This window comes from Apiospora marii (genome assembly GCF_038362585.1).
Source record: "Apiospora marii strain CBS 49790 chromosome Unknown utg000004l_segment0_segment0, whole genome shotgun sequence".
In the NCBI taxonomy this organism is placed as follows: Eukaryota; Fungi; Ascomycota; class Sordariomycetes; order Amphisphaeriales; family Apiosporaceae; genus Apiospora; species Apiospora marii.
This window is the reverse complement of record NW_027117375.1, coordinates 2,357,617-2,374,773: the sequence shown is the minus strand read 5'-3', so window position 1 is coordinate 2,374,773 and position 17,157 is coordinate 2,357,617. Positions and strand designations below refer to the sequence as shown.

Here is a 17,157-nt window from a genome sequence, read left to right as displayed (position 1 = left end):
ACAGGTACATGTAGATATTGTATGGTATTGCCCACTTCAGTTCCAATACTCAGCGTAGTAGCCTGAGAACCCCCAGCCGAAAATCCCCATGAGTTTCCAGCTTCTGGTTCCATCCGGCCCTGTGACTCGATCAAACCATTATATTTCGTGCATTTAGTTCACCACGTGTGAAGACCATGCTCCGGGCTAATATTCTTTTGAAATCGCTCGAAGATGGGTCAAGTGCGGTTGCAATTGGGCAACAAAGTCGACGGTAGCGTTGTCCCATATGATCTCCCGGCTTTCGATAGTGTAACGCCAGGTATCCCAGTTGTGGGGAGGTACACGTCCTGATTATAGAAGCTGTTCATTGACTCGGCCGGCTTAAAGACCATGCCTAGAGGCTGAGGAACAGGGACTGAGGCGTACCGGCAACCCATTTCCAGGGCGTTGAACCCCCTGTATACGCTATTGGGCCAACGACCACTGAATCCCAATGTAATTTCAGTTAGAGAAGAGTGAAATAAGGTTGGTCTTATGATCACAACCATCATGGAGTACGTCCAGTACATATTTGGCGGCCAGCGCCGGGCTGAGAGCCTCCGGGACGACATGAGAGCAATGGGCCAGACGAATGGAAACATGGATTCACAATGAGCGCCAAGCCGTCCAGCACAACATCCTCAAGACCGAAAGTCCCCATAACGTAACGATGGGGAGCAACTACATGGGTCGACAAGATAGCCCCTTTATCGAATCAGTAACCAAAATCACCAAGGCGATATGTTCATACTTCAGTGATGTTAACCTCTTTGAATAATACATGGATATCCAAGGTGCATTGAGATATGTCCAACGGTTTATGCATTCTGCTGGATTTATGCATTGAATACATATACTTAGGGCCGTTGTGCAAAGTGGATCTAGCCCAGTCACCCAAACCAGTCGGATCCCAGTCGGATCAACTTTCCACCTTCAGGTAATGGGCAAAGTAACTTTTGCATGCCAAAGTCCATGCATTTGAATTGAGCCTCACCACCACTGCCTTATCGCGCGATGCATAAGATGCTCCCAGGGAGAGGGAAAACCAACGACGATTGATTGCCAAACATCTGTAACTTTATCAACCAAACCCTCAAAACACCTCAACCTTCCACAAAGGATTCCTGTTCTGTCTTTCCGCCGAAACATTCTAGCGCCTTGACGGACTGTTAACAAACAACTGGCTCTCGCGTTCCACAAGCCCGTTCTTGTCGAAGCCTTGCCCCCCCTCCCCCCCCCTAGCAGTACTGAGTGTTTGCCATGCATATCTCAAGTCCACTGTCCCCAGTCAGTCCCTCTCATCGCTGCCAGGCACACCTCCCAAAGTAGAGAGGCGCATAGAGACCTACAACTACATCAGGCCTGCCAATGTTCGCTGTGCCCAAGCACAAACCAACCCTCGTGTTAGCCCTGCTAGCTCACCACTTCACCCTTGAACTTTTTTGTCTGTCAAGTCGAGCCACAACTATTTCATGCAGCGAGTTGTGACCTGCCTTGCCAGCATTCTCTTGCACTTGCCTGGGACGCAAGGCTAAAGTAGTGCTTCTGCCTCCATGACAAGTGTTCATTGAGGATCTCTCGGTTGTGTATATTCCATCAAAGCACCCCCATCGGTGTGCCATCTGCGACACTCATAAGTAGAAAGTCATTGACTATTGCTGCAACCGAGCTTGGTATCCCATCCGCTGTCAAGCTCAGGTACATCGGCTCTTTGGTGTCGGATCTAGATATTGGCAGGTATAGGGGGCGGCGACGGCGAAATGGCTGGCTCCAGCGAACAAGCGTCGTTTGACGTTGTTGCCCCTGCTTCTCCTAATGCAGAAAGGGATGATCAGTCGTCGACCACACAACTCATTGATGGCGTCGGAAGGCCAGATGATAGTTCCACTCCCAACATCCCAACACTGTCTGCTGCAGATGTTGGTGGACGCAGCTTCTCTGATCGGTTCAAGACGAGCGAAACTGCTGCCACTGCAACTTCTACTCTTGTGCACCAGTCGAGTGAGACGGATTCGGAAACAAGGAAAAGGAAATCTTCCCTCGATGAGGACTCCATGCCAGAGACAGAGCAGATGGCAAAGAAACCCAAGGTGGAAGAAACCTTGGCCGGTGCTCTGCTGCAACAGTCAGCTCCTCCATCGTCTCCCGGCAATGATAGGTCTTTGTTGCCCGCAGATATCTGGCAACGCATCTTCACATTCGCCTCCCCGAGAGAACTGGGTAACCTCCTATTGACCAACAGGGCCTTTCATTCCTATCTGAACCCTTCATCCCCTGTTGATGAGCACAAAAGCGACCTCTCAACTTTGAGGCCAGATGTGATATGGCAAACATCAAGAAGGCGATCCTGGCCCCGGATGCCTGCCCCTCTGAGAAACCATACTGAACTCCAAATGTGGAGGCTTGCTTGCTGCAGAAAGTGCCAATTTTGTGGTAAGCGTGAGCCACCAAGCCCAATCAGCTCAACCCACAAGACGCGCCTTGGCCCAGGCGCGCATGGGGTCAGCATTGTATGGCCATTCGCAGTGAGCTCTTGTGGCCCTTGCCTTCTAGACCGGTCTCTTAAGGTGCGTATTGCCTGGCATTGAAAAGTCAAGGCCTAACATTTGGAGCAGGAAATTGACTTGCTTCTATCATCCGTGCCCTCTCTCATCATACCGGCCCTCCCTTCTGTGCTTATTACCGAAGACACAACTATACTATCGCCAGGGGCTCTTCAGATTGGGCAAGGCCATAGTGATGTGAAGCTCACAAAATTGTTCTTTACCAGGCATGTTGAAGAGCTCCAAGAAGAATTTGCCACAGTGAAAGCTATGGGGCCAGCTACTGCAGAGGAATGGCTAAAGGGTCTTGAGGATCGAGGCAAAGAGCTTCGCGGTGACTCAAGTCGATGGGAGAAATGGGAGTTCGCGGGAGGAGTTGCGCAAATGCGGAAAATGCAATGCCAAGCGCAAGTTGAACCCCCCCGGAACTCAAGGCATGATGTGACACCCTTGGCGGCATCCAGCAAAGTACCCTATGATGGCAAGGCCCAGTCATCAACTGGTCAGTATATCCCGGTCTATACTACACCACCAGCAGACACACACCCAAACTTTGCTACGTCACATAATGTGGCCCATAGTGAGTCCGATTAAACGCAGCCATCAAAGCTGGCCCTGACCACTGCTTACTTGGTATCTAGATCAAGAACCTTTCTCTCGCCCTATACCGAACCGTCCCAGGACCCAGGAAGAGATACAGGAGATGAAGGCTGCTCGACGACTGGAGATAGAACGCAGAGCTGCACTTCTTGACCCTCCTCTTATGCCAAGTGTCTTGGCACACATACCATCATTCCAAGCTGCTCTTCAGATCATCCAACCCTTGGATAACAACGCGTGGGATCTATTGAAGCCGCGCTTACTAGCTCAACGCGAGGACGCAGAAGCACGAGACTCGAGGAACCAGAAACACGCTACCCATTCGAAGGATGCTCGGGTGGCGGTGGAAGATCGCTGCGATAGCAGTGGGGCGCATCGTGAGTCGAAGGAACTTGTCGACAAAGACTGGGATGACGCCCAGGCACCTCTACGAGCAAGGATCTCGGAATATGCGGATGAGACCATCAAAAAAGCCTGGCATGATGGCAACAAAGTCAAGAAGGACAGCTGCCCAAAATTTGCCGCCGACGTGCTATTGTATGTCCGGAACAGATTCTACGCAGATGTGGCTAAAGACGCTGCTGCTGCTCACGCTGCTGGCCGAGAGCCAACACGTGATCCTGCCGAGGAACCCTTCACTCAAAAATTGACTCTGGAGAATATGAAGTGGCTTTTCGAGGTGAAGATTAAGCCGCTCACTGAGTCTTATCGAAAAGAGCTGTTTCTCTGCAACGGATGCGACGTGAACTCGAAGGCGTATGGGTTTGAAGGAGTCATTCAACACTACGCCGCCAAGCATACGAGTTCTCTAAGCCTGGGAAATATAGTTGTTTATTGGAGATCAGAATGGCCTGCAACGCCTCCTTTCCACCCTGATCCTCTCTCTAAGCCTACGCAACCTGCGGCTAGTACGCCTACTTCAAACCCTGGGATTTATCCACAACACTACTTGGCGCAAGCGCCGTTCCATAACTTGCCTCCAACCCATCCACCTCCTCTCCAAGGTGCCCTGGGTTACGGAGCTCCTCCCTATCGACCCGACTATGGATATCAGCAGCATCCACAGTATCCTCAATATCCAGCCTCTCAATCACCATTCCCAATTCCGCCATCCTATAATCCATCCTACCAGACCCCTTATGAGCGGCCAGCAATACCTCAGCCGCATATGCCGCCCCCTATTACACCGTTTTATCAGCAACAGCAATATTTTCCTGGCCCTTACGAACACAACAACATTACCGCGTACCAGAGAAGCCAGGCTGAGTATGGTCTCTATTCCGAAGACAAAATCCGTGCACAGCTTGAAGATCTGGCCTTCAACTCGCGCGATGTGTGGATGGCCTTGGCGAATTTGAAGGACCTGCCAGGAAATATTCGGGTTTATATCGTCATCTTTCATTTGACAAAACGATACAGAATACGGTTCTCCGAGAGCCCACCTTTGGCAATGTTCACCGACGGACTGTCGAACAAGAAAGACATGCGGCCTGTTCGCAATGTCAACGGTTTACAGTGCAAAGCTTGCCATTTACACCTTGACAATGGAGCTGAAGTAGAGATGCGAACATTTTCACTCCCACAGCTAGCGAACCATTTTCAACAAAGCCACGTCGGTCCATTTCAGAGTTCGGGTGCACCCTTCCTTGATTGGACAGTGGACATGATATATGTTCCTGACCTGAGTGGATTGCAGAACATGGCAGAGATGGATGCCCAGAAACAGGCTCTAGTCGCTGAAGCCTTTCCCGAACTTACGACATCGCTTACTCATCGCCAGCCTCTAGAGACACATCAACCGGGCTCGCAATGGATTGTTACTGGAATCTACCCTCCTACTATCACGGACGCCTACTATGACGGGCATGGAAACACTGTCGCAGCACCCTCTGTAACAGTTGATGCTGGATATTCGAATACTTCAAGTCGTTATGAGACAGGTCTGTTCCCGGAAAACAGATACATCTCGAATCAAAATGATCATAATCAGGAATACCAGGCCGTCGTATCCCGCTCGCCTGATCCGTTCCCCGAATCCGGCGTTAGGCTAACTGTAGCACCCAAACCAGAGTTGCACGGGAGAGGCCATGATCGAAATTCCAATTTGAAGGAGAAGCGGAAGGGCCCCAACCACAGTAACTCAAAACGAAAGGGCAATGCTAAGCGCAATGACGTGACGGGCAAGGTTGAAAATAGCAGCCACGACGAAAGGGATGGAGATGCTGAAGCCGAGGAGTCGCGCCAAGAGGAAGCCATCCGGGCAATGTGGGCTGCCGAACGGCGAGAAACAGCGCGTTTGGTCTCGAATTCTGGTGCACATATGGGAAAGAAAAGGAACAGCTCCAGGAGCGAAGGAACGAGCCAAATGGCAAAACGGATCAAGAAATCATCCTCTCCGCCAGTGTCGATACATACAGTGGATCATGATGCTCCGTGGGTTACAACTAGGACTACGGAAATAGACCCTGACGTCAACTTGTTTGCTAGCCTGGAGTCGCATTTGGACCAGCAAGCCTGTCCGAATCCTGACGTGGCGCGAAGAGAGGCGATGGGCAACCGCCAGACAATCTGTGAACCGCATCATTTCCGGGTCAGTCAACCTGCCGATCTGGCACACCCTTCCAGTCAGGCCACGCACTCGAGGGTTGCCTCATACGAGCGTACATCACTACCAAGCAGTGATAGAGACGGCGGTCGTCTACAGGCGATGCACTACCGAGAACATAATGCTCAGGCTCAAAGGCAGCCTACACTTCACACCCCACCAGCCTTGACTCCAAGCTATGATGAAGGTCGGCTCGTTGGGCCAGTTGCGACAGTGTATGACACGGCAATGGAGCATTCGCGCCACGATGGCTCATCGCGGGGCCATCTAGCAGGAGAGCGAGGCGATCAGGTGCTACGTAGAGTCAGCAACGACGGGTATGCGGACAACCCGGGCGTGCGTCGAGAACAGGTACGCGTCCAATACGTCGAAACCTACGAATTAGTCAGGATGCGTGATGCCGGGGGCGAGTATTTCATTCGCCGGCCGGTCCGACGCGAGATGGGTGCCGCATACGCCGGCCCGCGACGACTCGAGTATCGTGAAGCGGGTTCGGGCACTCATTATGGTCACGAGACCACCACACTGTCATCATCCCACGAACCACCACCGGGCAGCGAGCGTATCCTAAGGCGTCCGCTGGGGGAGGAAGCTCGCGAGTCCGGGTCTCTTCATCATGAAGAGTACGATCTGAGATTCGGGTCAGTTCCACCTAATCCGGAGACACCTGTACGTTATCGGTGACTATCGGGGAGCGCACCGCGGCGTCGTTGACAACCTATGTACTACCGATAGGAGGGACAGTGAGTGTGAGCGCCAAGTACCGTATCATTTGTAACAGGGGAATATCAATAGCGAGTAGGATTGAAAAGCCCAAATTATAAACTTGTGCTCTTTGTCCGCCTGGGACTAACGGCCAGGTACTGTACGAATAATTTGGGGCATAACGAGTTGATGCCCTAGTTTCAATGGCTGAAACAGAGGATCCCTGCAACTGAGATGAAACATCCTGAACTCGTGGGCCATTTGCCTTCTTGGGGAACAGACAGTCTCCACGTATCTTGACCAGTTCCGAACGCTCCACATGCGCACACGTGGGGTCTCACCACTGACATGAGTCTTCTGACAGTCGTACAAAGACCCTTCATTTGTCCAGCACTATGCGTCGCAGTAGGAAGTTGGAGGTGTACGCAATACAATTTCCAGTGAATCGCACTAACGGGCCGCAAGTATGTACATGTACGTAGAGAATGAGAGAGAGAGAGAGAGAGAGAGAAGCGCACCATGCATGCTGGAGCAAGGGTCGTGATACCAGAGGAGAGGCCAACAACAACAGGCCGGCCCGTGGCAAATGTGACATGCTTCACCACCTTCTAGGTATGGCATCAATTCACAGTCACTAGTCACTACTTACATAGAATACATGCATGAATGACCAGTGGTGCCTGCTTCCACAGGACGGACTGCCTGCTCTGCTGCAGGGGGGGCGCATTAAACTTGCTGCATGTAAGCCAGTTTTTCTTCTTCTTTCTTAACCTGGGAGCGGGGCCTCTAATTCAGCCCCCCCGGGCAGGTCCTCACAATTTCAAGTTAGACCAAATTCCAGCCCGTTCACTGGCTGGGGGCTCGCTGCATCTAATAGGATCGTATGTGCGTTGATGGGGCGTTGTTGACATGGAGGCCAAATCGGGAAGGGAGGGAGGAGGATGCAAGTGGAAGAGGCAGGTACCGATTTGCTCAGTCCCGATAAACAACAACAAAGAAGCCGATCAAAAAGCGCGTCATATATCGTTCCAGCCCGTTTTCAAAGCGGTTCACATACCAGGCTTGCAGCAATGCGGGTGTGCTGCGCGCAACCATACCTATATTAGGTACAGTACTGTGTAGGTAGGATGTAGGAGGTATATATGAGAAATACTATAGAGAACCAAGATGTGTGTGTAGTTTTGACGGGCAACCAACCAACTGATTGATTGATGTAGGTGATCTTTCCCAGTTGGCCTCCTTGTTCTAGTATGCAGTTCCCTAGTTCAATTGATAGCAGGTGCAAGGAGCTTCCTGCTCCCCCTCCCTCCTTCCTAGTAGCAAAGACGGGAGAGGTAAGGTACATACATTACGCTTACCCTAGCTGCGAAGTAGGCAGTAGGTACATGTAAACATCGGTTTGATTTGATGCAAAATCGTCTATAATTGCCGGGTCACCACCCTTAATACCAGGCCGTGTGGATGTGTCTGGATGCCTCCCGTGTGTATTTCTTCTGGCCTTTTGGACATTTCCTCCTTCTCTCTGCCATCATCCCATAGCAAACTTCCTGTGAGGTTAATAACCTATGCCTTAGTTTTGCTGTGATTTCCAATTTTCCACCCCCAAACGCCCCCCTTCTCACCAGACTTTGTGGGATCTGATACCTACATACTTACGTTAGTTCTGTGTTTTGCAGGCCACTTGACTAGGTAGCGTGGCATTGCTCGAGGTAGTAGTGCACCCCGACCTGTTTACCTACTTTAGCTATCTTATCCTCCACCATCCATCGCATCCCGCATCCCACCTCTGGCGCATTGCGCAGCAAACAACCAACCACTGTTGTCGCAAACACTCGCAAGAGGGATACACCACACTTGGGGCCAAGCCGGTGTAAAACAACAGCAAGGCAATTCCAGACAGACCCGACCATGTCGCTCCAGAGTGTCTACAAGCAGTTTCTCGCTGCCCCCAACTCAGCCCTGCTCGCAACCGATGCGACGCTGCACTACATCACCACTACCACCACATTCCGGTCCGCTGCCGAGGTCATCAAGCACCTCAGCAGCCAGCGCAACCAGATCAAGAAGAAGAAGGAAGATGTCCTCACTGCGATCGAGGCCGACAATGTGGTGGCCATGGAATTCGACACTGCCATCGAGTTCGTTATAAGTGGTGGCACCTACCTGCCCGGGCTCGATGACAACTTCCTGGCAGACCGCACCGTCAACCTGCCTATTGTACGTACACGGAACCATTCTTGTTGTTGTGGACAGCTAAACTAACCAACCCGGCCTCTAGATGCACATAGTCACCTTCGACGCCGAGGGCAGAATCGTACAGATTCGTCAAAGCTGGGACCAAGGGGCTATGCTGAAACAGGTCGACGTGATTGGAAAGACAGGACGCAACTGGCCCATTCGCGATAGTCAGGAGCAAATCAAGATGATCACTAACGCAACCAAGTCTGTCAGCGCTGCCGCTTCATCCCAGAAACAGGCAGACCCTGCCTTGCGCCCTCGCGGCGAGCCCAGCAACTCGTCCCTCTTTGGGACTCGCGAAGAGAGCACCCAGAATATTGCGTCTGTCATATCCCCCCGAGGTGGAGTGAAACCCAAGCAACGCGGCTTCGACGAGATCCTGGGAGAGGAACCTGCAGGGGCTGCCGCAGCGTCGGTTGTTTCCCCTAGAGGCGGAGCGCGACCAAACCAGAGAAGCTTCTACGATATCGTTGGTGAGGAGGAAGACGACGAGGGAGAAGGATCCCCTAGCTCGGGTCGTGGGCGATCGAGGTCGCCAAGCAAGACCATTGCTCCCAAGGCTGGAGGAGACAAGAAATTCCAGCCCAGTCGCCTGTTTGAGAGGGAAGAGCAATCCAAGGCGTCCCGAGATGCCGAAGAGCATGCCCGCGAGCGTTCCGAATCACCTTTCAAAGTTGCTCCCAAAGCGGGAGGCGACAAGAAATTTCAGCCCAGCCGCTTGTTTGAGACCAACGAGGATGAAGGTGGCAACGCCGGAAAGGGCCCAGAGCTTTTCTACCGCCCGAATCCCAAGAGGTTTGATCACTTCGAGTTTGGCGACGGCTCTGATGCTCCAGAGGCACTAGCCGAGGAGAGTGAGCCCAAGCCTCGCAACCCGAACCACGGCAGCCAGTGGTCTTTTGATGACTTCGTCACGCCCCAAAAGGTTGCGCCTACTCGAACTCTGCAAAGAGCCAAGCAGGACGAGCGCCACTGGGGCGCTGGTGATGACATAGCTGAGGACGAGCGCCCTGCTCAGCAAAGAACCCGCCCATCGGCTGAGGTCCATTTTGAAATGCAAGATGACGGCACCCCTGTTGCACCGCGCCAGACCAAACCCCGCGGTGTCGCTTCGAATGCCGGCTCTGGACTGTACAAAGACAGGACCACGGGCGGAGAGGACGAGGACGATGCTTCCACTGAAGCACTCGGTAACATCACCAACCTGAAAAACAGAAACACGATCTTCGGTTCTCAGTTCGCCATGAGCGATGCCTCGCCTGCTCAGAAAGAGAACCAGCCTACCAAGCCTACCAACAAAGGCGCAGGTTCGACCAGCCGAGGTATCCATATTGGCGGTGATGGCATGGGCGGTGCCAAAGGCACCAACCGAGATTGGCTGTTTGGTGGCGGCGATGAAGATGAGGATGAGGCCAAGCCAGCCAAGCCTATGCCCGGCCGAAAACAGGGAGCCAGCTCGGGAGGGTTCAATTGGGATTTTTAGGCAAATCCCCGTTCTGGGCGGACCTCTCCACGACGATGAAATCTCCATCGTGGGTTTCACAGTGTAAAATGCCTCATGAAGCCCATTCACGAATCATGATCTTGAACAGGATGGAAAACGTATCTCGTTCTTTGTGCTATTAGACTTCAAGAGAAGCGGAAGCAGACAGAGGGAGCGTACGTGGGGCAAAGCCAATCTAAGAGATATTTGTACCTTGAAGGCTGGCGCAGGGTGCGCGAATAAACACTTTCCAGCTGTTGTATGAATACCTGTTCAATATCAAGAGGGAGAGAGAGAGAGAGAGAGCGGTTGTATACCCTCCGGATCGCAGACCGCAATTTGTTCGGGCGTTAGGTTACATATTAGTTTCTACAGATCGATAGTACCTGGAGATCGCGTTTGATGGGAGCCATTACGGCCCGACGTCAATAGATGCATGACCATTGCCATGCTGGCGTTTTCTAACCGAGGGATTATGATATGGTTTCTCGCCAATGCTAGATAGAATCCCATTCTCGGGTCCCAAAACGATCAGCGGATCAACTGTTAACGCTCCGGCCATGAAAACCAACACGATCCAGGTCGATTCAGATCTTCGGTACTTATATAAGAAGTACGACTGGAGAATTAATTGCACAGGCCATCAGTTTTCCCTTTCGCGTGGAACGGCTCCATTTACATAAACACTCTTATATTACATGGTATTCTGTCTTTGGCCCTATGACGCCCCGCTGAACCCGACATACAAAAATGGTTGCTCATCCCTCGGGCCCAAGGCCTTCGGGCGATGCGTATATAATGTGGCCCCTGGTTCTTCCGCGACGAGACCGCTACCCCTCGCCATCGTCATTGATCGATCGTTATATTCATCATCGTCATCATCATCATCGCATAGTACAAGGTCGATATAAGCGTCCCATCTTGCCTCTCACAATCAACAGAGAAACTTGTACAGTTTCTTCCACTTGGGCCAACCTCTGCGCTCCTCCGCCTCTTGGGCCACGAGAATAGGCAGGTTGAAATCGCGGCGGCCCGTGTCGATATCGATGTCGCGGGTGCGGACGAACCCGGAGGTGCGGCGAAAGTAGAAGCGGTGGGCGCCGTAGAAGACCATGACGATGGGGACGGCCATGTACTGCAGAAAGAAGTTCTCGGCGAGCTGGCGGGGGGACTTGAGGCGCCAGCCAACGGGCCAGGCGCCGACCCAGAACTGGGTGACGAGGACGAGGAGGTTGAAGCCGAAGCCCAGCCAGGAGCCCCAGACGCCACACTGGGAGCGGAAGGCGAGCTCCGACAGGCTGTGGCCCTGGTCGGCCCAGGCGCGGCGGAAGCGGATGTGAGCCAGGCAAATGGAGGCCCAGGTGAAGAGGGAGGAGAGGCCCGAGATGGCGAGCAGCCAGTCGAGCACCGTGGACTGGGCGCCAAGGTCCGCCAGGAACGCCAGAAGGCCCATGGAGGAGGCCACCACGATGGCGACGAGGGGCCGCCCCTGGCGGTCTACGTACGCGAGCACTTTGGGCGCCTGCTTCTGGTCGGCAAGCGCCGCGAGGGTGCGCGAGGACCCAAACACGGACGAGTTGCCCACCGAGAGGACCGCGATCAGGATGACCACGTTCATGACCGAGGGCAACACCTCGATGCCCGCGTTCTCAATGGCGATGACAAAGGGCGACGCCGCCGCCGTCATCTTGTCGCTGTTGCCTTCGCCCCGCAACAGGCGACTATCGTCGTACGGGACGAGCAGGCCCACCAGGGTCAGCGCCACGATGTAGAACAGGCTGATGCGCCAGAAGACCTGCTTGATGGCCGTAGGTAGCGACTTTCGCGGGTTCATGGTCTCGGCGGCAGCAAGACCGACTAGCTCGGTCCCGGCAAAAGCAAAGGCCGCCTGCACGAATACGGTGCAGAGGCCCTTGAAGCCATTGTGAAAAGCCCCGGGGCTGTGCCAGTATAAGACCCCAATATAGCCCCCGTTGGGAGTGCCGCCTATATTTAAGACGACACCTAGTAGTCTAGGAGAAGGTTTGTGAGTTTAAGTAGCTAAATGGGCCAACAAGCCATGGGATAACTTACATGAAGCCTATTACGGCTATTACCTTGATAATAGCAAAAATAAACTCGGCTTCTCCGTACCCCTTTACACCGAAGAGGTTAATAAAGACAATTATTACGAGAAATATGCTGACGAATATTGCTCTGTTAATATCCGGATTCCAGAATGATATTGTGATGGACGCAGCAATAATCTCCAGGGGGAGGACCACAAGCCATTGCAACGCATAGCTTCTCCATAGTTAGCGGGCCAATAACGGGTGTCATAGTGATGCTTTTACAGCACGGGAAACTCACTTCCATCCCATCGCAAAGCCCCACGATGGATCGATGAACCGAGTAGAATACGCCGAGAAGGAACCAGCCACGGGGAAAGCGACAGCTAGCTCACCTAGGGCCTGCACCGTAAAATACAGCATAGTGCCGACGAAAAGATAGGCAAGGAGCAGCGAGCCAGGGCCTCCTACTTCCAGCGATCTACCCGAAGCCACAAAGAGACCGGTGCCTGTGTTGATATGCCGAGTCAGCTGGTTGCGCCTCCAAAGGTTTACTACACAAAACTCGAGAAAGCCGTACCTATAGAGCCACCGATCGCGATCATTTGTAAATGCCTTCCCTTGAGTCTCCGCAAGAGACTACTCTGCGCCGTCGAAAGCGCTGCCATGCGCATGTCATAAGAATGCCCCGAGGGGCTCCTGCCATTGTGCGAGGTCTGCTGGGTCAGCAGTGAGCCGGACTCGGCCACCAGTATCTCGGACATCGGATCCTTGGGCGTGATGCGCTGGTTAGGGTCGCGCCGAAAGCCATCAGCCCAGCTACGGAGGAAGCGCGGGGGTGTTGCCGAAGGATGGTGGAGATGCTGCTGGCCATGCAAACCGCCCGACGCGGTGGCAAAGTCGTCGTACAAGGGCTCCCGCATCGTGTCGTTGCTGCCCTGCGCGATGGACGACGAGAAATCCTCCTTGATGGGGAACAGCTTGAGCTCGATATCGTGGTTGTTGGGGCTACTTTGGTTGGAGGACGGCATCTTGCGCCGCGCGTGCGCCGGCAGCGGTGCGGCTGAGAAAGTGGTGGCGGCGCAACGACTGTCCGCCGGTTCAAACAAAGGAAGCAATCAAGCGGCTGGAATGGATAGATGGATACCCGCGACGAAAATCAAGGCATGCCAGGTGGCACACGCGCGCACGAGGGTGCGACCTCAAGCGATACGAGTGCCTGCACAATGCGAATTGTCTCGCTAGGACGGCTGGAACGACTGCGCCCTATCGCTTGCTCATTTCGCTCCGTTGCCGGTTGACCCCAATTATGATTTCGAGGTGTTCTTGCTAACACTGAGGGTAGATAGTAATGCTATTTGCAAGCTTGGTATCCGTCAAGTGCAATGATATGCCTTGGAACAATAAATGCGCATACGGCCGTGGTTTATAGAAGACTTTTGGGGGACAGTGGTCGTCAGAGGCCGTCATGTCGCTTATCAGCCCCGACAGCTTCCTGTACACGTATGGCCGGTCAAGCGACTCTGGCGATACCAGTGACGCCTACCTTACCTTGCAGCAGCAAAACCGCATCGGGTGTCCTCCCACAGGGATGTCTCAGTCCCACAGCCCACTCTGACTGCAACCCCGACACTGCAGGAGCTTTGCTCGGGGAATGTGGGGGTTTGGGGATGTCATCATGCTGATGCATGTGTCACAGGCCACTCTTGGAATACCTTGAGGAATGGCATGGCTAAGCATCATATACTCGCCCAATTCCCGACTGATATGCTGCCGCACTTGATCGCCGACAGACAGTAAACATTTAGTTGTACGTGTCTTGAGCCCATGAGGTCATGAAGAAATAGATTGACCCATGTTACTGGCGCCAACGATAAGCACCCTGGAGTTGGTGGAGACTATGCCCCCCTCCCAGGTTCGTGGTGCTGAGATGATAGATCGACTGAGGGGGTGCAAATACTGATGTATTCATGTATACGCGGAAAGATGGAGAGAGAGAAAAAGGCGCTAATCAGCTAGTGGGTAGAATGGATTTAAAAGGTGGACCGTTTCTGCCTCCAGGGACCGCCTGCCTAATCGGATTTAGTACCTAATTTCCCCCCATTATTTATCTTATTTAAATAGGTTCCCCTATTAGGACCTATTAAATACCGGCGACGGAGAAAACTTTTAATCGTCTTCCCTTAATTTATATTATATTTAAAAATAAATAACGTAAAACGTTATTATAAATATTTATTTTAATCCTTTATTATTTTATAAAGTTTATTACGTTCTCGTTTAAGTATTATATATACCTTTATTTTATTCGTAATTTATATATTATTATTTTTAATAAAGGTTTTTTAAAGATATTTTTTTAATTATTTAAATTTAATTTATAATATAAATTATATATTACATTAAAGAATATATTATATTTTTTAAAATAAGATTTATATTAATTTACTTTTTTTATAATATTAATATTTTTTAATTAACTTTTCTAATTTATTTAAAATATTTTTTAATTCTTAAATATTAAATTTATAGTTATAATTTTCTATTTAATTAAATAATCGTATTTATTATATTAGTAATTAAGCTAATATTTAACGATTATTTTTAATTTATACCGAATTAAATTATCGTTCTATTTTATTTTAATTAATTTTAATAACGGTAATATCCGTTTAAATAAATCCTTTTTTTAAAAACGTAAGCGCTAAATATTTAACCGATATAATAAAGTAAATATAATAATTATTAAAAAAGTTTAATTTATATATTAAAAAGCTAACCTTTTTAAATATAATTTAAAGTTTAGATTTTTATTAAAAGAATTTCTATAATAATTTTTTAAATAAATTATAACTATAATAGAATTTTAAATAAATTTTATCGTTAATAATAAAATTAATTATATAATAACGGTTATTATAGCGGTATTTTATTATAATTGCGGTAAAGTTTATAACGAATTTAATATTTTCGCGAATATAATCCCTTATAAATTTTATATTAACGAAAACGTGTTTTATTTCGCCGGTATTAATAATAATATTTATTAAACTCGGAAGTTTATATTTAAATAATTATTTATATAATATTAATTTAATTATTTATAAAAAAATATTATTTAAATTTTATTATAACGTTAAAATAAAATTAATTTAATTATATTTAAAGTTTATAAAATTCTAATACTAGATTATTAATTTAACTTTTTAATTTTTATATTTTAAAAGTTTATCGTTTTAAAGATATTAAGTAATAATTATAAATAAATTAATTTATAATATAAATTAAAAGTTTTTTTAAAAATTATTTATAAATTTTTTATTATAATTAAAAATAATACCTTTCGAAATTTCTTAATTATATATTATAAATATAATTAAAAAAATAAAACTTTAATTCTTTATTATATATTTTTTATTTTTAAAAATAATTAAAGTTTATTTTAATATAAAATAAGAAATAATAAATAAAACGTTAAAATATATCGTATAAGGTTTACTTTTAAGCTATTATAAGGTTCTTTTTAAAGCTATTTTAAATAAAATAATAATAAAATCGATAATAATAATTCGTATTAATAATAAATTTTCGCGTCGTATTAAAATATAATTTCCGAAACTTTATTATTTATTTATATTATTAATTATATATATTAAATAATATATTTTATATTTCTTTATATAATACTTTTTTCGTTTAAATATAAAATCGGATAAAAAATTTATTATATATTTTAAATTAAAATAATAACGATTATTATATATTATTTATAAAAATTTATATATTATTTTATAAAATATATATAAACGTTTTTTTTTTTTATATATTAATATTATATAATAATTTATATTAAAATTTAAATAAATAATTAAAATAAGTTATATTATAATAATTAAATATTATATTATTTATAATAATATTTTTTAAATTGTTAATTAATTTTATAAATTTAGTATTTTTTTAATATATTTTTATTATATAATCTTTTATTTTTAATTTTATTAAAATTTTAATTTAAATAAATTATATTTTATTTAAAATAATTAGTTTATTTATTTATTTAAAGGTATTTTATTTTATTTTTAATCGGTTAAATACGTTAAAAATGAAATTAATTTTATTTATTATATAATAAATTTAAAAGTTATATTAAGAAAAGTAAATAAAAACGTTTACTAATTTTCGATTAAATTTATTTATATTTATTGTATTTAAAGTAATTTAATTAAAAATTCTTTTTATTACGTCGTAGTTTATTAAAATAATTATAAGGAAGCTCGTAAATTATATTATAATTTTTATCTATTGTATTATTTAAATAAAGTAAATAACTTTAAATTTAAACGGTTTATATCGTATTTTAAGGAACGATAAGTAACGATTTAAAAATATAATAAGTAAAATAATATTAATTAGGATTAAAGAATCAGGTTATTATTTATATTTATTCTTAATATAAAATAATATAACTTTAAATCTTTTTTTAAAGGATTTATCGATTTAAATAAATAATTACCGTTTAAGATTTTAATAATTTAAGTTTATTTTATTATATATAATTTTTTATAATATTTCAAATAATTATAGTTTAGCTTTAATTAAAATAAATAATATAGCGTTATAATAAGCTTATTTTTTAAATAGGTTTTTATTAACTATTTTATTTTATTTTTATTTTTTAATTAATAGCTTAATTTTTTTTTTTATAAAAGTTCGAATAACTATATATAATAAAAAATTAAATATTTAAAAAATTTTATACTTTTAAAATATTATTTAAAGCTTTATAAATTAATTAAAAAAATTAATTATTTAATTATTATAAAACGTTTTTTAATTATATTAAATTTAAATATATCGACTTTAAATCTTAATAACTCGATTAATAAGTATTTAAGAAAGGATTTTTTTAAA

At 46.2% G+C, this 17,157-nt stretch overlaps 3 protein-coding genes across 3 annotated transcripts; 2 read left to right on the top strand and 1 right to left on the bottom strand.

Moving 5' to 3' along the window:
• Positions 1-1,781: 1,781 nt before the first annotated feature.
• Positions 1,782-6,453, top strand: PG985_006676 (uncharacterized protein; the record flags this gene model as incomplete). The annotated part of the gene is made up of 3 exons (XM_066826445.1): positions 1,782-2,588; positions 2,637-3,066; positions 3,206-6,453. The coding sequence occupies 3 exons, from the start codon at positions 1,782-1,784 to the stop codon at positions 6,451-6,453; spliced, it is 4,485 nt and encodes a 1,494-aa protein (XP_066686052.1).
• A 1,929-nt stretch (positions 6,454-8,382) lies between these two features.
• PG985_006675 (uncharacterized protein) lies at positions 8,383-10,195 on the top strand (the record flags this gene model as incomplete). Its single annotated transcript, XM_066826444.1, has 2 exons — positions 8,383-8,691; positions 8,753-10,195. The coding sequence occupies 2 exons, from the start codon at positions 8,383-8,385 to the stop codon at positions 10,193-10,195; spliced, it is 1,752 nt and encodes a 583-aa protein (XP_066686051.1).
• Positions 10,196-11,129: 934 nt separating this feature from the next.
• Positions 11,130-13,274, bottom strand: PG985_006674 (amino acid permease; the record flags this gene model as incomplete). Its single annotated transcript, XM_066826443.1, has 5 exons — positions 11,130-12,207; positions 12,269-12,291; positions 12,337-12,478; positions 12,545-12,752; positions 12,824-13,274. The coding sequence occupies 5 exons, from the start codon at positions 13,272-13,274 to the stop codon at positions 11,130-11,132; spliced, it is 1,902 nt and encodes a 633-aa protein (XP_066686050.1).
• Between the last annotated feature and the right edge of the window lie 3,883 nt (positions 13,275-17,157).